At 40.9% G+C, this 18914-nt stretch overlaps 1 protein-coding gene across 1 annotated transcript in view; it reads left to right on the forward strand.

Annotated features, from left to right (window-relative positions):
* The window catches only part of ZNF804A (zinc finger protein 804A), a 145985-nt gene extending 141708 nt beyond the window's left edge, over positions 1–4277 (forward strand). The window contains exon 4 of the mRNA XM_036386786.2: positions 589–4277. Within this exon, the coding sequence (XP_036242679.1) occupies positions 589–3859 (3271 nt within the window). The 3' untranslated portion in view covers positions 3860–4277. The remainder of the gene's footprint in view (positions 1–588) is intronic.
* The last annotated feature ends 14637 nt before the right edge of the window (positions 4278–18914 follow it).

Below are 18914 nucleotides of genomic sequence, written 5' to 3' on the forward strand. Positions count from 1 at the left end.
TCCTGCCAGCTGAAATCCTCTCCCCAGTTTTATTTCTCCATGAAAGAAATTGCTGAGATGGTGATGGTTGGGTCTGTGCACACAAATAGGATGGGAGCTGCTGGGGGATTGCCTGTGGGCAGAGCAGCAGGCTCTGGAATGATGACGACGTGGGAAGTGCTCTATGAAGCACGCTCTGTTTTAATGTGTTTTGTAGCATGAAGGAATGTAAAACTGCAATCTGTAGTAATAGTGTTGTAACCGTGGTGGTCTGCTGGGAGGACAAGCAAGATTTTTGTGGAGACAGATAGTTTCTCCTTTAGCCAGCCAGTGTGTCTAGGAAAAGTTAACTACTTTGTAGGAATGTTAGTCCTTCAGCTGATAACTTCACATGAAGGAGCTGGGAGCGTAATATTTACTCATCCTAATTTTTACTACTAGTCAACTGATTTTTATTATAAAAGATGGCATTTTTTTGTAGTCTAAATGCACATATCTACAGAGTCTTCCTCTTTGCTTAAAAGGCTCCCTTAAATACCAATGTAATACCATGTTTCTGTCAGCAGCTCTCTGAGCAGTATTGACTCAAAGTTTTATTTTCCTTCCTAGTGCTCCTGGAAGCGGCCCTATGTTCAAGTCCACCACAGTGACTGTGCGAGATGATTGCAGTGATGTCCCCAAAAGTGCTGCCACGGATTCTGCCAAGAGCCAGGATTTCAGCTGCACACTGATGCACGATGCACAGAACTGCAAGGACATTGCTTCTGCTATTTCTCCCTCCCCTGGAGATGCAGGTGGTCACCAATCCGACCCTAACAAATGCGGAGATCAGCTTCAAGGAGCTCAAGGACACAGAGTTGGGTTCTCCTTTGCTTTTCCTAAGAAAGCAGCAGTCAAACTGGAGTCTTCAGCTGCTGTTTTCTATGAGTTTAATGAGGAGGCCTCCATGGAGCATGGATTTAGCAGAAGGAGTAGGTTTGTCCCAGGAACGTGCAACCTTCAGTCTCCTTCGGCAGCTGCAGAAATAGTTGTGTGCCCTGAGGAGAAACACAACTGTTCTCACCCACTGGTGGAAAAATGCATGGACACAGCAGAGGCTCCTGAGGCTCAGGAGTCCAAGGAGCTGTCCAGTGAAGGGGGCAGGGTGCTGGAGAGCCCAGCCTTGCCTCCTGCCATGCCCCACTCAAAGCAGCTGGTGTCCTCAGACACGGATGGCCACGGCGTGGATGTGAGTGTGGCTGAATTAGGGGACCAAAGGCTGGCCCTGCCTGCAGACAGTGCCCAGGTCCTGCCCCATTCCCCAGAGCTGCAGGCAAACAGAGCTCCTGAGCAGGAACTGGTGGAGGATTGTTCCTCTCTGCAGGATGCTGCAGAGGAAAACTGTAGTGGTGGGAACAGGGATCCACCTGCAATTGAAACTGAAATAAAAACTGTGGGGGCTGATGCAGCAGCTCCAGCACCGTCTGAAGAAAGTAGTGGAGTCCCAAAGAGCAAACCAGATGTATACAAGAGACCTTGTCAGCCCTTTGTTCCTGTTCTTAGCAAATATGGATCAAATGTTCTTCAGTGGCCATCAGAAATGTTAATTTATACAAGTACAGACCCATCAATTTCTTATAGCTGTAATCCTTTATATTTTGATTTTAAGTCATCAAGAGCAAGTGAAAGCCAAGAAAAGCCCAAGCATCAACCAAACATACCTCATTTGCACCATAAAACTGAATCTGATCACATCTTAGTTTCAGATGTTACAAAAAGACCTACTTCAGAGTGTGGTGATTATGAAGTAGAAGTGAATAAAAATGTGTGCGACTATACAATACCCCTGTTAAGTGATGTTTCCCTCTTCAGAAATTGTGACCTTGCAAAAAATCAAAACAAAGTGCCCTTGGATGAGTCATTCAGGATTAGAAAAATAGAAAAGTATCACATATCTCATAACCCCTTACGACAAAACACTGTGATAGATGAGAAATACAACAAAGTCTGGATCAAAGAAGGCCATGAGAAATGGCTTCACAAAAGCAGAAAACGGAAAAGAAGAAGAAAATTATGTCACTGTCATTATCATCACTGTGGAGACACAACAGTAGCAGAAATGGAGATGTCTCCAGGAGCTGAAAAAGAAGTTACTTACAGAGATGAAAATAAATATCAGCTCCTCCAAAATAATGCAGAGAAGTGCAGGCATGATGCAGGAAATACCTGGTTAACTGCAGGTGAGGTGCAGCAGTCACAGCCAAAATTCAGCATTGACAATGGTCCTAAGAGAGTCGTGTCTGCAGCAGATCACATACACTGGGACAGAGGCTGGTGTGGCTTTTGGAGTGCAAAAAGCAGTGGCCATCATCACCATGGTTGTAAGGGAGCACACAGGAAGAGCAAAGGGAGCTCCCGGAGGCAGGCCAAGCAGCTGAGCTCCAGGAGGCACAGCCTAAGGCACTCCAAAATGTGCTGCAGCTGGAAAGTCAGGAGGCCAAGCTGTAGCCCAGAGCATAAATGCTTGGGACAGTGCAGTGAGGAGAAGGGGCCGAGCCAAAACCAGCCCACAAAGAGGGGTTACAGTGTTCTGACAGAAGAGCCTGAGAAGCCACACCGCAAGCGGAGGCAGCACATGTATTCCTGTTCCTCTTCCTCGGATGAAAGCTCCTGTGGACAGGCATTATCAGCAGAGGAATACCTAAGGCAAGGACATGCTTTAGGTGCCCACCACAAGGCAAAAGGGAAACGCAGGAAAAGGAAGACAAGGATCCATCATGTTTTCCTTGACAGGAATGCAAAAAGTGAGACCTCTGAATCTTCCAAAGAAAATTCCACCAGTTCTACGTTAAATATTCTGGGGGACTTACCAACTCAAGACAATCTAGAGGAAGCTAATGCAGCTCCCAGAGATGACGATGCAAAAGATAGGGATGAAACAATGGAGCTGGAGGAGAGCAAGGCACCTCTAGAAAGTGCTGGCCCACAGGTGGTGGAAGATGATAAAGCGACGGCGTGTGCAGTGATGGAGAGCACACCGGCCATGCTTCCCGATGGCACCGTCACAACTTCTGCTGCTCCTGCTGCCCCCCAGCACAGTGCTCCAGCGGCTGCTGTCAAACAGGGTGTCCCCCAAGAGGGAAAGAAAAAGGAAAATGTCAACAGCCGCGAAAACCAAGCTCGTTACAAAGTTCCCGTCCCCAACAGACACCTGGAACAAGCTCCCCCCAAATCCTATCTTTGCCATTATGAGCTGGCCGAGTCTCTCCCGCACGAGAAGATGGGCGAGGTGGCCGGCGAATGGCTGCAGTGTAATCCCGGCATATTTAGCAGCCCCCCTCCCTTGCCATTCAAAGAAGCACACCTAAACACCCACACCTTCCTGACCACCGAGCAGCTGATAGCCCCCTTCCCCCTGCCCAACCAGACCCTGCTCTTCCCTCCTGACAGCCCGGAGAAATTCAAGGAGCTCCCCTCAGAGGCCTATCCTCAGCAGATGGTGCCACAGAATGTGCTGTCGGCCAAGGTGAAGTTTGCCCTGGCCCCACCGGGCTCTCCGCTGCCGCTGCCACCGCTGCCACCGCCCCCGCTGCGCTCCAGCTCGGTGACCACCATCCACCACACCGTGCTGCAGCATCACGCCGGGGTGCTCAAGGTGCTGCAGCCGCACCAGCAGTTCCTGTCGCAGGTGCCGGCCCTGTCCAGGGCCCAGCCCTTAGCCCAGCTGGCCGTGTCCCCGGCGGGCCAGGCCGCGCTGGTGGCACCGCCGCCACTGCCGCTGCTGCCGCCCGCCGTGCTGCCGCCCGCGCCGCTGCCCTTCCCGCCGCTGCCGCACCCCGCCGGCTTCCCCTCTCTGCTGGCCCCACACCCCGCCGTCATCCCCCTGCAGCCGCTCTTCTAGGACACGAAATTAAAAACAAAAAAGAAGAAAAAAAAAAAAAAGCCTTCACCCAAACTGCTGTTTCTTAAACTGGTTAAAATTCCTTGCTCCTCGGGAAGGATTTACTGTAAGTATAACGATGCAACAAACATTGAGACCTACACTATTACTAAAGCACTGAATAGTCTGATACTAATTATGAACTATATATATATATGTGAAAATCATGTCTTAGAATATGTATAATGTATATAAAATATATTTATAGTTCTATAACTTATGTTGTAAAGTATTCACTTTTTCGTTTTTTTATCTTTGTGTATTTGCACCTATTTAATGTTTAGACAAAGCTGATGCACTATGTTTTGTACTATGTTCTCTGAAACTGTAAATCTAGTGACAAACTATCTCTTGCAATAAATTTTTGTTAACTACTTAAGTATATCAAAAATCTTTCATTATAAGCCTCATGGATGTTGTTCTTCCATGTCCTTCTGCAGCTGAATAGCGTCCTCTGCCCCTGCTATGTTGGGATAACCAGGTTTCCTACATGCCAGTGATTTATCAGGGAGGCTCAGAGGCCGATACCTCGAGGGCAGCTGTCTCACCAAGCCAGAGAGAAAGGGTAATAGATGTGTTTGTGTTAGCAGCTTGATGTCACCGTGACAAATTTTGCCCACTTGTACTGTGTGCACACACTGCTGACTGGTGGAGCTGATCCCTTCCATACCAAACCACAGAAGGACAATGTAATAAACATAATGCTGGTGATGGAAGGGGAAGAAAGGCCAATATTGACAGCAGCTTGGCTTGGAGGGAATATTGCTTGTAGTGGAAGGGTAGAGCCTTGGTTCCACCAAGCAGAGAGAGGTCCTTGCTGCTGGGCAGCGTGTGAAGGCAGCAAGAACACAGCAGCATGAAGGGGACATCAGGAAACCCACCAGGGTTTGATACAAATTCTTACCTCACTTCACCCCCATCCTTCCTGCAGCATTTCACTAAAGAAATAGAATACCACAGAGTAGAGATTAATTGAAGTAATAATGTACTGCCATTGTTTCTAACTGTGTTTCAGAGACTTCTCCCTACCTCTGCAGCCTTTTTGTTGCTGTCAGACCTCACCCAGCTTTAGCTGGTGAAATCTCCTCATTTGCTGTAGCATGAGGTATATCAGAGCCATGCCTGCGACGGTCCAGAATAAAAGCAGAAGTCATTCTGAAGTAGAGCCATCCCTTTGAGTTAAAATGAAGTGTTATCATGTCAGTGAAGCCAAGGATTTGCAGCATGAAGGTTAGTGCTAGAAGTAGGCCCTCCATAAGAAAAGGTAGGTAGGCTCTCCCCATTAATTACTTCTTTGCACCTTTTTATATACTATAATAAAAATCATATAAAGTCGAACTGAAAGAATAGTGAATTTTAAGCATTATTAATAGACACTGCATATTAATAGCTACAGGCATAAAGTAATGCTATATCTTACAACATGTATATATCTGGATCTTATTTTCTTCATCGATAGCATTAGAACTTACCTGTATGGATATTGCAAGGACTTACCTGTACGGATATTGCAAGTTTTAGTAGCATATCACATCAAAACTGTGGCAAGCAACATCTTGCCACTGTGATTACAGAGTCACCTGCTCAAGGGACGTGAGCTTCCCATGTTGTGTGGTCTCAAAGGGCTAATCTATGCGTTAAAAAGCAAAAAGTTGCTAAGGAAGAGCAGATGAGCAGCCAGGTTCTGGAGAGTGCCCGGACCCCCCACCCGAGGCTTGCAGCAGGGAGTGAGAGTGGGGAGCACCCACCCCTGCAATGCCAGAGGGAAGGCATATTTTCTCTAGCTCTAACTTCAGGTGGATGCCCATTTCTATTCATGTGGTACCTGAGAAATACAGGACTAAGTGACTTTATCCTGCTTTGTTTCAAGAGTCTGCTGCAGAAGGTGCTTGTCTCCCCTCTACAGCTCCTGCGGCCCATTGGAGGCGGGAGGGTTGTCCTGGGTGATCGGGGTCCCTTGGGTGACGTGTCCTGGCTCCTGCCCCTCTGCCCTCCTCTCTGTGGGAGGCAGCACACACAGTGCCCTGCCTTCTGATCTCCCATCAAAGACAAAGCCCATCTCATCACAGAGAAAAAAAGAAAAAGGAATCCACATAGGACTAATACGACTGCACGTTCTGGCAGAGTAAAAGTAGCCAATTTAAAATTTTCAGTTGCAATGTTCATTGAAAAATCCCATCTGTGAACTTGGAAGTCCACATTTTTTTCCACCAAAATGTTCCAACACCTTTGAATTCTTCTTTTTTCCTTACAATTTAAATTATTTTAGGTTGTTAAACAGTTTTAAGACATTGCACAATTCTTTATTATCTACTGTAATTGCTGTTCAATAGTGTATAAACTATTTAAAATATAAGACTAATAACCATAAAATGTAATAATTTTCTAAGATGGTATTGCCTTTAATGCTAGAACTGTTTGTATATGTGACTTCATATGTAAAAGCAAAAGCAGTATAAAAATAAATCATAAGTTAAGTTTCAAATTGAACACACTAAATTAAATTACCTAATGAAATATTCTTTTGAGTTTCTGGTTTATTATTAAATACATATTTCCTAGTAAGTTATATAAGGGTAGTTCTTCTTTTGTATCTTTTATCTGGTATTTTAGATTAAATGTGTATTTTTATTCCATAAATTGGTAGTTTAATTTAGAAACAAAAACTATTGCAAATGCTAAATAATTGAATTTTTATGATCCTAAATCAATTCTACCCAATTCCTTAAATCTAAGTAATTTACTTCTGAATTTACAAATTTGCACAGATCTAGTGTGTCTAAGCTCCTGTCTAAGCTCACTTTGCCAAGTTTAGAATTCACTGGGATTTCTTCCCAGTGCAAGCAGTAAAAGTGCTCCTCCTGAAGGGCAAGAATTAGACCTTGGGATCAAGCCCTGTGTGAGGCTAGAGGATTTGTGATTCCCAGACCAGCTCTGCAGAGAAACTCCTGAAAAGGCACTGTGTTCCACTGAGATGAGAAGAAAACCTTTATTTTGGTCCTTAGAAAGCTGCAGCCTGGCCAGACTGACCTTCCTGGGGACGTTCCATTTCTCAGGTAATGTGAGCCACGAAACAATGGTCTGGAGGAGCTCTTGGGCATTGAGGAATGCTCTGAGAGACACTTTGGAGTAACTGGGCTCTTGTTGTGTCTCTTGTGTCTGTAAGTGCGCAGAATTTTTTAAATGTTGCCAATGTATGCAGAGAATGGGGCTGTTAATTTGGTTTCCTTCACAATCTAGAAGCTGCATGAGTTAATTGCTGGGGAGAAATCAAGTTTCAGATCCTACACGGGTGGGCAATGGGCTGTGGCCCACGGAGAAACTGCAGGTCACAGACATTGGTAAAAGAAACACTTTGTGTGGAGGATCATTGAGTGAGAATGGTTTTACCTTTCACTTTTATAATGGTCGTGAAGCAATGTCTTCTTTACCTGGAGTGTTAACTTCTTATTAGCTGGTCAACTTTTTGCACTTGTAAGAGTCCTTTTTGGTATGGTATTTAAACAAAGCTTTCCAAAGCTATTGGAACATCGAATTTTCTTTATTCCTGTAAATGATGATGTGCTGCTAATACAACAGATCACATGGCTATAATTTTTCTGACAAGTTTCTTTTCTGCAACTGTGCTTTTCCCTCAAAATAACTGTTTTCTGTTATGATAATATTTACTTTATATGCTGCAGTAAAAATACAGCTTTAAATATATTTGTTCAGGTTCTTCCTTGGTGTAAATTTATGTACAGCCTCTGGCTTTGGTTTGTAACCACCAAAAATCACTCGTGCTGCAATGCCAAGGGTTTTGTTAGCTCCCCCAGATTAAGGCAATACATTATGACCACGTGAATGTATTTTGAAGACAGTTCCTTGTTTGTAAGTAAGGTGGTAAATTTTAATCTGATGGTTGTTTTGCTGTGGTGCTAAGAGTGTACATATTCTAAACTCCATACATTCATTTTCTGCTCTCCAATTACTGTACATTGCCTAAAGGCTTGTGTATGTGCAGCAGTGCACACATTTATGCCATGTGCCTACCAGTTGTAAAATATTACAGCTCTATATTAACTCTCTTTATTGAAAGTAAAGGCATTTTTACTGTATCAAGATCATTGGATATTTTTAAATTAACGTGACTGACTATCTAAATGTGTATGTTATTTCATAGATCATTTTGATTTAGTATTTGCAGCAGGCATGATTTTGTACATTATGTCCTCCCTTCTCCTCTTTTCTTGAGGAACATTATAAAGTTTTCTCTTTTTCTCTGTGAATAAGATTATCAGAGTTTATGGGAATTTGCCTATTTATGAAAATGAACCAGGCTATTTTATTACTTTCATCTGCAATAATTAGTGTATACCAACTTTACAAATTATAAGACATCTTATTTTTTGCTTCAAGCTTCTGTTTTATTTTATGGGTATTTATAAAAGGTTATAAGGGAGAATGTCTACCCTGAGTCTAAATTTTGACCTGTTAGTGAATTTTTGAAACCAATGGAGTCTAAGGAAGATTTGCCATTAGCGTTACTGAGGATTTATATTGACCTGGAGCATAAGGCCTCTTTATTTATTAAAACTGCCTAATACTTGCTGCTTTCAGGTAAATAATAATTTCATGAGGTGTGATGAGGAGCACAGTCCAGTAAAGGAAAATGAATCAATTTTTAATCAGTCTTCTACCTCCTTTGTTGCCAAGCTGTTTATATAATTAATGACTATAAAGTTCTGTCTTTAAAATTTCTGTTCTGTATCATCAGTGTTTTGAAACATGGGCATGTACATGTTTCTAGTCTAGTTTCTACATGTTCTTCTAGTCTAATACCAAAGAGAAAAACAGTTCATTGGAATATTTATTTCTCTACCTGTACAGGCTCACCTAGACATTTTAATAAGTAGAACTACATTAATACAATATGCAGGTAACATAATGCCTCAGTAGTCTTTATTTTTGCTGGGAGAAGATCAAAATGTGCAAATCCATGTAGAGAAAAGCATTAGTAAGCTTCACATGTGAACCCACAATGAATACAGTGTTATTTATGAGAATTAAAGATGGTTGCTCTTAAATCAGAAGTGGTGTTTGTTTGATATGAATGAGACTTCAAAAGAGATTTTTTTTTCCTCAAAAGAAACAGCAAACAGGAAAATAATTTTGAAAATACTTGTTTTTAAATCAGCTGGATAAAACCTGTGTACCTTTCTCATGGATGAGAAACAACAAGTAAGTATTGAACATTCAAAATCCTACATGACATAAAGAAAAAATTGACATTTACATAAGGAAAAATTTTACACTTCTAGTGCAGTCTTACCTTGATTCAATCCAGTGAAACCTACAGGAAGAATTAGGAGATTCATTTAAATGAATATATTTGCACTACTGTGAATACAGAGAAAGTGAAGCCCAGCTCACTTGTTGCAATGCAACTCAGATTTAACAGCTAAGTCATTTGACCCCAAAGCTTCTTGCATGTAACAGACTCTTCTATAAATGGCTTTTATGTCACTGGGAGTGCTGGAAAGAATGACAGTGCAATCCAGAGAAATCTCTCTCTCCATGCCAATAATGCCTGCTGAAGCAATCACTGTAGGAGATGCTGGAGGGAGGAAACCTGAATTGGACAATGCCTAAATCATACTTTTTCTTGTGGGACTGTAAGTGAAAATGGAACCTTACCTGCATTTTGGTGTTTATACATCTTCAGGTGTGCGTGTGTGTGTTTGTACACATGTACCAGGTTACTGGTTTAGGATTTTTTTTTTCTAGGCATATTTAAGTAGTGATGTGAATATCTTATTTGAAATCTACATAGCAGAAGGGGAGAAATTGTTGAAGGGAGGAATATTGACACAGAAAAATGAGGAAAAAAGTGGTTATAATATAATGAACCTATCTTTTCCTCTTGAGGGTGGAGGAAAGTTGCATAAAGTTATTTCACTTGCTTTTTATTAGGTGCCTCTGCTTTGTATCTTTTTACCACTGAAATTAGCAGTGCTGTTTGCCTCAGCTGGTCTGTCAATCCATCAGTGTCAAGAAAAAAGAAAAAGTCAGGTTAGCAGGAGGAAATCTGCACACAGTTTTCTCTTAATAAAGCCCCTTTTCTCTCTGGAGAAATTATTCATGGAGAGAACCCTCAGTGTGCAAAATAAGCCTGTTGCTCTCCCTGCCGCTGCCTACAGCTGCATGCTTGCTCACCTTTTGTTAACTTGTCATTCTCCAGGAGCAGAAGAAACAAAAAGGAAGTTATTTTCTTCCAGTGCCACCAGTTGAAGAAGTCTCAGGTCTCCAGCTGGGTTTCCTCAGCTCTGTTGGATGTTGGTGCAGTTGCCTGCTCATGGCAGAGGTCAGTCAGGACTCTGTTCTTGAAGCCATAAAAGGAAACCCAGTCTGGGATGGATGGGGGGGCTATTTTGTGGTTTATTTTCCATAAAGTGATGTGGGCCATTGAATGTGTTATTGGTTAATAAAAAAGGTAAAATGCTATTAAGGTTGTAAAAAGCAGATGAAATAGAAGCTAAGTGTTGGGGTGAGATACAGAGTGTTGATCACAAAAGGTTTCTTGAGGGAGTTGTGTAAGGTAAGAAAATGATAATGAAGAAAAAGAGCAATAGTAATTATATTTTACATAAAATGTAAAATACCCTTTCACAGATAACATCTGTGCAAGAAAAAGCAGTTTTGAGTCACCAGCCAAGTACTGGGAGCTGAATTTTGGGCAGCAGTGTTGTATGGGAAGTAGGACAGTATGCACAGGGGCAGCAGGAATTGCTGCTCTGAAGAGTGTCTTGAAGAACAGTAGAAAGTGGTTTTACTTTTGGAGAGAAAGGAAAGGCAGGGATGAGGGGAGTCAGACCTGCCAATATTGAGGAGCTGGGTGGTGGAGCAAAGAGCTACAAATGAGGCTGGGTAGAGGGGAGGCACTGCCGCAAGAGTTGTTAAAGACAGTTTCCATAAATTCTACTCAAGCCTGTAGAAATTAGTGATAATTAATCTCTAGAACCCCTCTGCTTCCTTTTTATTCCATTATCCTGCCGGGATACTTCTGCTTTTTAACCCCAGGATGGCGAGGGCTGGGTTTTCCTGCCACAGCACAGGAATCCTGCAGCAGCTCGGGGACTAATTACCTGGAAGGGCTAAAGACACAAGCAGCTCTTTAGAGTGTTCTTCAGATGCAGGGAAACACAAGTGGAGGCCAGTTCAGTGTGTGGGTTGAGAGAGACTTGAGATGGGAGTGCAGCAGGCTCTGTGTGTTGCTGTGTCACAGTGTCACATCAGAGCTGCCTCTCCCCTCCGTTGTTCCATTACCACGCAGGATTTTGAGAGATGCATCAGCAGGAGCAGCTAAATGTGACAGGATTTTCCTCAAATGCTGCAGCTACCCAAACATCCCTCTTTGCAAGATGTTTCTAAATAAAACTACTGTGCCTTTTTGATGGCAGAGCTGAGACCCCTTTCCAGGGAGTGTGGATGCCTGGGGAGCTGTTGGCTGCTTTACATCTCCACCTTGCAATGGGGAGGAGCAGTGCAGGGCTGAGCAGATACTGCCAGCCAGAGAATTTTGTTCTGAAGCACTGCAGAACACTGCTAAAATTGCTAGAATGCTGCTGGAATTCTAGCAACAGGAAAGCAAAACCCTAATGGTCATCAGGGATTCCCTGTCTGTGACCATTCAGCAGACAGCTGACTGAAATTCAGTGGCCTCGTGGATGGAGAAAGCTCCATAGAATAACTGGCAAGCTTTCTTTTCATCTTTTAAATCCATAATGCATGTATATACATATTGTTAATAATTCATATTAATGGAGAGCTCTTGCCCAAGAGCACATTCCCCTATCACAGAAAATAAATTGTTTAATGATGTCTAGGATAGAAATCAGAGGCTAGCTCTAAATCCAGCTATTATGGAACAGTACTAGACATGCAGTGCACACTTCCATAAACAAATAAATTCATTACAGTTTAATAACAGTGCAAATAAAAAATGTAAGGTAATTTAAATAATGTGCAAAAATAGAGCCATATTTTATCCTAAAGCCATAATGCCAAGTACTCACATTCTCAGGAATTCTTGAAAGCCTTTGGGGCTGCCCTTAAGTGCAGGTAAACAATAAGGTGGAATTTTACTGTTATCATTGTGGCCTACATTTACAGGGAGGAAAAATTCAGTTTTGTGGTGGTAGTTGTCCAAGCCTGGCTGTTAGATGGAAAAGATTTTGGTGCTGGGTCACTCAGTGGGTTTAGGTGGCATGATGCAGAGTAGTGGTTTCTGGGATTTCAGAGCAAAGGACAGGATCTGCAGGGCCTCACTGCCACTGAGGAAAAGCAGGGTTTGGAGATGCCAGTGGTGCATTGCAGGGGTGGGGAGGAAGGTGAGGAGGAGAAACAGAACCTTGCAGGCTCAAACTGCAGTAGTCTTGCAGAGAAATTTTGCCAATTGTCTGCACCCTTTGATTGTTGGCTAATTTAAACACCTTAATTTCACGTGTTTTAAAACAAAACAAAAAGAGGGATTTATTTCTTGCTTAGAAATGGGTAATAACAGGAGATGCAGTAGTGACTGATTTTTTTGTTTTTCTAATCCCAGCAATTGAAATATTCCTTATGATGGTGAGAGCTCACTCAGCTGGGCTGTGTCCTGTCCTGCTGGTGTTTTCCCTGGGAGTGTTCCTCTGCAGTGGATTGCTCCTGGCCCTCAGAAACAAACACTCCAGGTGACCCAAAGTGCTCATGTTTTACATCTCTTCCACCTTCCCTGCAGTTTCATGGATCTACACTCCATGTGGGCCATTTCAGTTGGATGCTATGTCAGACTGGGAATTTTTCACAGCGATTCAGTTATAAATATTTGTGTTCGCTCTCTGATAGTTCAGCTTCAAATGATTTTTTTGCTTGTCCTATTAAATGGTTGCTCAGTTTCACAGAATGGTCATATGTATCTCTCTAGGTGATGTGATTTACACATCACCTAGAGGACTTAGGTGTTCCTCTAGGTGATGTGTAAATCTCTTATGCTGTGATAACAACAGTGTCATCCTGGGAGAGGGGCCCTTTCCTGGTCAGTGTTCTATTAAAATAGTAACAAGTTGTATTGGTTTAACTTGAAATCTGCATATCCTCGTCTGCAACATCTGTATCTGATTGAGCTGCTCTGAATATGTGTTTGTAACCTCAACCCATCTCTCTCAGTGAGTTTTTGATTCTGTGAAGGTTTAGCTCAGAAATCCCAAGCCAGGCTGGATTTTGAATTCAGGGTATCCAAGTAGGCCTAGATTTGACAGCTTTTGGGGTCTGATTGGAATTTCTGGAGCCATTAAATGGTTCTGAAGGCTCTTTCTGAGACTGCTGAGAACAATTTTGAATGTTCTCTTACCACAACCCTATCACACTGACCATCAGCCTCACGGACTCTGAAGGTTTAACATCCCAAACATGCCATATCTGTGTACTAATAACCATTAATGGCATCTCAGCCAATTACTTTCCCAGAAGATCTCACCATATCATCCTGGAGTAACTGAATTTGGTAATTTTAAAAATGCTGGCTGTATTATTTTTCTTTTAAAGTCTGTGCAGTAATTTGCACATTCACTCACCTTTTGCAAGCAGGAGAGATTTTGAGAACTGGCTTTTTCTTGATGTTTGTCAATGGGGGCTAATTTTTTATTCAGTAACACGTTTTTTCTTTCAAATCATCCAGAAATTTTAATATACTTGCTTTCTTATACAATAAGAAAATGACTGTTTATCCCAATGGATATTTTTTCAGGGAACAAAAAACCTCATTGCTTCTTTGAGGGTTTAAACATGAATTCTAGTTTCTTCTCAACTCTCAGTCTTGTGATGCTCCTTGTCAGATTAATGTGTTTTAAAGCTTTGGTTGGTACCTGAGCTGTCAAAAAGGAAGATTAAAACCACACCTTTCATTTGGGGAATTTGTTTTCCATTGTAAAATGCAGATGAAGAGAAAGCAAACCTTTCTTGCTTACTGCTGGCATGCATCTGAGGCCTGCTGCTTGTGCCATTCTGGTTGTGTTTTGGGGTTAGGAAGAAATTTCAGTTTCTGTCAGCCCTGGATATTCACACTAGAACAGATTCAAGATCCTGAAATGGTTTTTATTTTGCGAGGAACAGAATGTACAGAAATGAGGGGTCATGGGTTTGATTTTTATCTCAGGCACAAACAGGGTGTGTGACTCAGGACAGAAATAATTTCTCTCTGCTTCCTTCAGGAGACTGGAACTGTTCATTTGCCTTCCAATGTAGTGGATACACTTACCTTATACAGTTAATAAGTAGATGACATATTTTATATTAACTTTTTAATTTTCATGAAGTTTTCAGCTAGGAAAAGAGAAAGAGACAATGTCTCTATTTCTAACAAAGTTGCTGTACTTTTTTTAGATATAATTTCAGAAGAAATTACTGTGCAGATCCTCAATGTATTTTTGCACAAATTGAAATAATTTCTGAAGGAAATACAGAGGATAACCCTTGAGTTCAAGCAACAGGGAGGCATTCTGCAGCAGCTCCCTTTGGTCTCAGGTTCTTATGAGACCATCAAGGCTGGCCAAGGCCCATAAACACTGCACAGGTTTGGAGTGATTTTGTTCACCAGTGCCACTAATCCAGCTTTAAATCACTTTTTCAGAAGCTGGGTCCTATTCTCCTCTCAGTCTGAGTAATAAAGTGCATTCAGGGGAGATGATGCACATGAGAAAGTGCTGCTCATTTCACAGGACTTGAAGAATAATCCAGGACCATATATTTCTCTAGTGTTTCAGTTAGTGTTTAAGTGATTCAGCCATCGTTTTGTCTATGCACTTATTATGGAAGGTGCTTGATTTTGATCTAATATGTTCTGAAGTCGTTTAAGACCATTTTTTTACAGTTTCTTAAAGTAAGAGCCTGTTCCACTCTCAATGACCATAAATAACTCGCTTTTCTGGATATGGATATATCACCATATCTTGCAGTCAGGTCTGTTTTTTACATGGAGCAAAAAAACCTGATGTAGGAAAACAGCCTGGAAAAAACAGTGAAATCAAACAACAGCAGATCCCTATGCACATAGGATGGATAGGCATTACTTTAATGAAAAATTAAACATTTAAAATCCAGATCTTGCCTCTGCGCTTGTTTTGTTGAAATTACAAAATATGCCAATTTTTCCATTTGTGCCGAATACCAATTAACAAGACAATTAAAAAAAAAAATCAAAACAAGAGGGACCCGTACTGTCACTGGCAGAATGGTTTCTTTCACTGGGATATAATGGATTGAACTGGATTTTTGGGTAAGGTTTTGGCTGCTTGAAGTCAGTAACCCACAGCTCATTTTCAGTGTGTGTTTTTGTAGGTGCTGTGTAGGAAAGGACAGGCTGACAACAGATTTTCAGAGATACTAGGTTGGATTTTGCTGACAGGCAATATTTTGGATCTTATAAAGAATAATTTGCTCAATTTTAATATGTCCCACAACTTTCTCAAATTACTGTTTAGTGCAAAAAAAAAAAGATTTTAATTGAATTAGTTGCAGATTTTTGAAGAAATATTTCTTGTTACATTGAGCATGATGACCGATGATTTTTCTGTGTGTGTGCAACAGGTCATTTCTGTGAACAGATCTCTTCCAGACTGAAAAATGCCAACCAAAACTGTAAATGCATTTGGACCAGGTCACATTGAAAAAAAGTGAAAGCATGTTCAATTATGCAATATACAATTTCCTTTTCTCCTTCTGTCCCAGGTGGGTGTTGTGTGACAGGATGGAGTATGCTTGGTTACCATAGGAATGCAACATGCAAGGAAGCTTCTAAATAGAAGGCAGTTAATCTAACTAAACATCTTTTGGTGCCACTGCCTCATTCCTTTCACCTACAGCATTTAGAAGGCAGATATTTGGAAATAAGCTTTACCCAGCAAAGTGACAGAACCCTGAGAAAACACCTGGAGGAAAGGCAAGTGTGTTTCCAGCCGTGTGTAAAGGTGCAGCTCAGGGGGGATGAGTGTTTTTATCTCTTTGCTACAACCTGCCCTTACAAGAGAGACACAATTGCTGTCAGCTACGGAGCTGATGGCATCTGAACAAGGCTTTTCGTGCCCATTGCCTTCCACTCTTCATCAGTTCTGCTCTGTCATGATTAATGTGCTCCCTTGCAGCAACCTTAATTGTTTTTTGAGGGTTAGAAGAGTGATCATAATCGCAGCTGTTATGGATTTAATTCTGATCTGCAAAGAGACTGCGCTGTGAGCAAACGTTTTCATTTTGAGCACTTAAATCAATGCTTTCCAATTACAAATAGAGAACACAGGAGCTGGAAATGTTCCTTACCAGAGGGTAGATCCTACCCTTATTAATCACTCACATTGCTTATTTTTCAGGCATTCACAGTTGAAACTTTGAGCTCTGGAAATAAAGGATGTGGTATCTTGTTGTGGTGTTGTGGGGGTCCCCAGGATGAGGTGAGAGATGAGAATTTGACTTCAAGTTCTCAGAAGGCTGATTTATTATATTATGATAATATAATATAAATTATAATTTATTATATTATATTATATTGAAATGATATACTAAAACTGTACTAAAGAAAGAGAAAGGAGACATCAGAAGGCTAGACAAGAATGAATAATAAAAACTCGTGACAGACTCAGAAAGTCAGACACAGCTGGCTGTGATTGGACATGAATTAAAAACAATTCACGTGTTTGGATAAACAATCTCCAGACCACATTCCAGAGGAGCAAAACATGGAGAAGCTGAGGCTTCTCATCTTCTCAGGAGAAGAAATCCTGGCAAAGGGATTTTTCAGAAAATATCATTGTGACAGTATCTACAAAAAACATTCCAATTATGGATGATCTCTAGCTAATTGATGAGTACAGATAAAAAAAGCAGCTTAGGTGGCCACTTTGTCTTGAGTGCCTTGCCACGAAATGGCATTTGGGCTATGAATGGAGTGGATGGTTTCATTTCTGTCCTCCTTTCTTCTTCCCCATGTCCAAGTTCTGTGGACCACAGAGCTTTATTCTTACAGCAATGTGCTGCTCTTTGTTGCTGTTTGAACTGTTGATGTTTATTTCTGTTCTTCCACCCTCAACTTACAGCAGGGTGCAGTTGTTTTGTGCCTCCATCCTGGCAATGCCATGAGGGAAGCTCCAGGGAAGCAGCTGCTGATTATGGCAATGTATGAGGAGACTTCCCATCCCTTGAAAGAACACATAGCCAGGAGCATAACTTCATTAAAACAACTCCACTTAAACTCAGCTTCTCATTGTGAAATTCAGAGTACTGAGACAATACCAGCAGTAGAGACAAGATGAGAACTCCCAGTTGAAATAATGCCCAGAAATTGCATTCACTCAGTGCCAAAGACCTGTGGATGGCTGCAGTCTAACAAAGCTCTTCACTGAGCTGGTTCAGGTAAGCACACTTTACATATGAGTAAATTTTGTGTCATTTTTCTTGTGTTTCCTCCTAGATATTTGGGGTTACAGTGCAAATATTCTGTCTTATCCGAGTAGCTGTTTTCCTTTAAATTGTCTCATGAATTTAATGAGGTACTTTTGAATTTTGGTGCTGTTCACTGTCAGTGCAGCCAGTGATGGGTGTCTGTAGTAAATGCTTTATTGTCTGTATATCACATTACACTGACACTTCTGTCTACACATCTGGTCACCTGTGTGACAGGGCTCTATCTGCTCTTGGAATTTTGTAGTGATAATGGAATGTTAAAGAGGATAAAATATATGTGTGGGTTTGTATTTTGGTACACATTTTCACATCACTTTCAGTCACTGAATCATGACTTAAAAAAAACCCAAAAAACAACAAATTGCAAATACTTAGACCTAAAATCACTATATCACTATATATATGCCTCTCTCTCTATATATATACACACATACTATATATATGTCTATATAATACTATATATATGCATATATATGTATATAAATATATATAATTATATAAATATGTATATATATTTATATGTATATAATGCTATAAAGAAAATTGCAAATGGATGCATTTTCCAATTATGAAGAATAACAGAACTAACCAGGATGACTGATTTCAGGCTCTTATGCTTATGTCCCACCTTATTTTACATTATTTGACAAGAGAGTCTTGCCATTAACAATTTAGACAAAACCTTTTTTTGTTGGTTGAAAAGCCAGATCATAAAATACATGGTGATATGAGTTGTGATGTACTGTAGCTAATACTAGTTCAGTATAAACTGTTTAAGTTTGTTATTGATGAAGTAGTTCTGGTGGGTTTGGGAATGTTAGAAAATTGCCAATGTTAGGAATTACCAATGTTAGAAACATTGGTAAATATTTATCATTATATATATATATATATATATATATAAAATAATTAAGAATCATATGGATATCAATGAATCAACAAAACATTCCAAAACTTGTGAGAAAAGCCACACTGCCCTGGTGTTGCTTTTACCTTTAGTGTGATGTGAAACCATTTCTCAGTGGTGTAAAGAAACGTTGCTCAGCAGTGCAGGGTGGCACAATTTAAAGCCTTAATTAAACATGCATGAGGGAAGATTAAATCCATTTTTGAAATGTTATGTCATTTAAAATATATATTTTATTTAGTACATTTGCTATTAATTTTAATCTCAGTGATAAAAATATATTGATAGAGTTTAAATGAAATTTTTTGTTGAAGCTTAAAGCTCTATAGAGAAGTGTGGGGGGGCTTTTTTGGGTGTTTGGTTTTGGTTTGCCTGAGGGGTTTTATAGCAAAGGGGTGCTTGTGTGTTTTTTGGGGTTTTTTTTTTGTTTTTTTTTTTTTTTTTCATTCATGTGGTAATAAGAAAAATTACTCAGATTTGTGGTGGAATGTCCATCCTTAGAGGCTTTCAGGATTCAGGTGGACAGAGCCATGGCTGACCTGCCAAGCTGCTTGGAAGACCATTGGCCCTGGTGATTTCATTAAAGGTAAAAAATTACTGCTAAAAATCAACCCAGACAGAAGTGGGATCACAAGGGAG

Source organism: Molothrus ater, chromosome 7 (genome assembly GCF_012460135.2).
Source record: "Molothrus ater isolate BHLD 08-10-18 breed brown headed cowbird chromosome 7, BPBGC_Mater_1.1, whole genome shotgun sequence".
Taxonomy (NCBI): Eukaryota; Metazoa; Chordata; class Aves; order Passeriformes; family Icteridae; genus Molothrus; species Molothrus ater.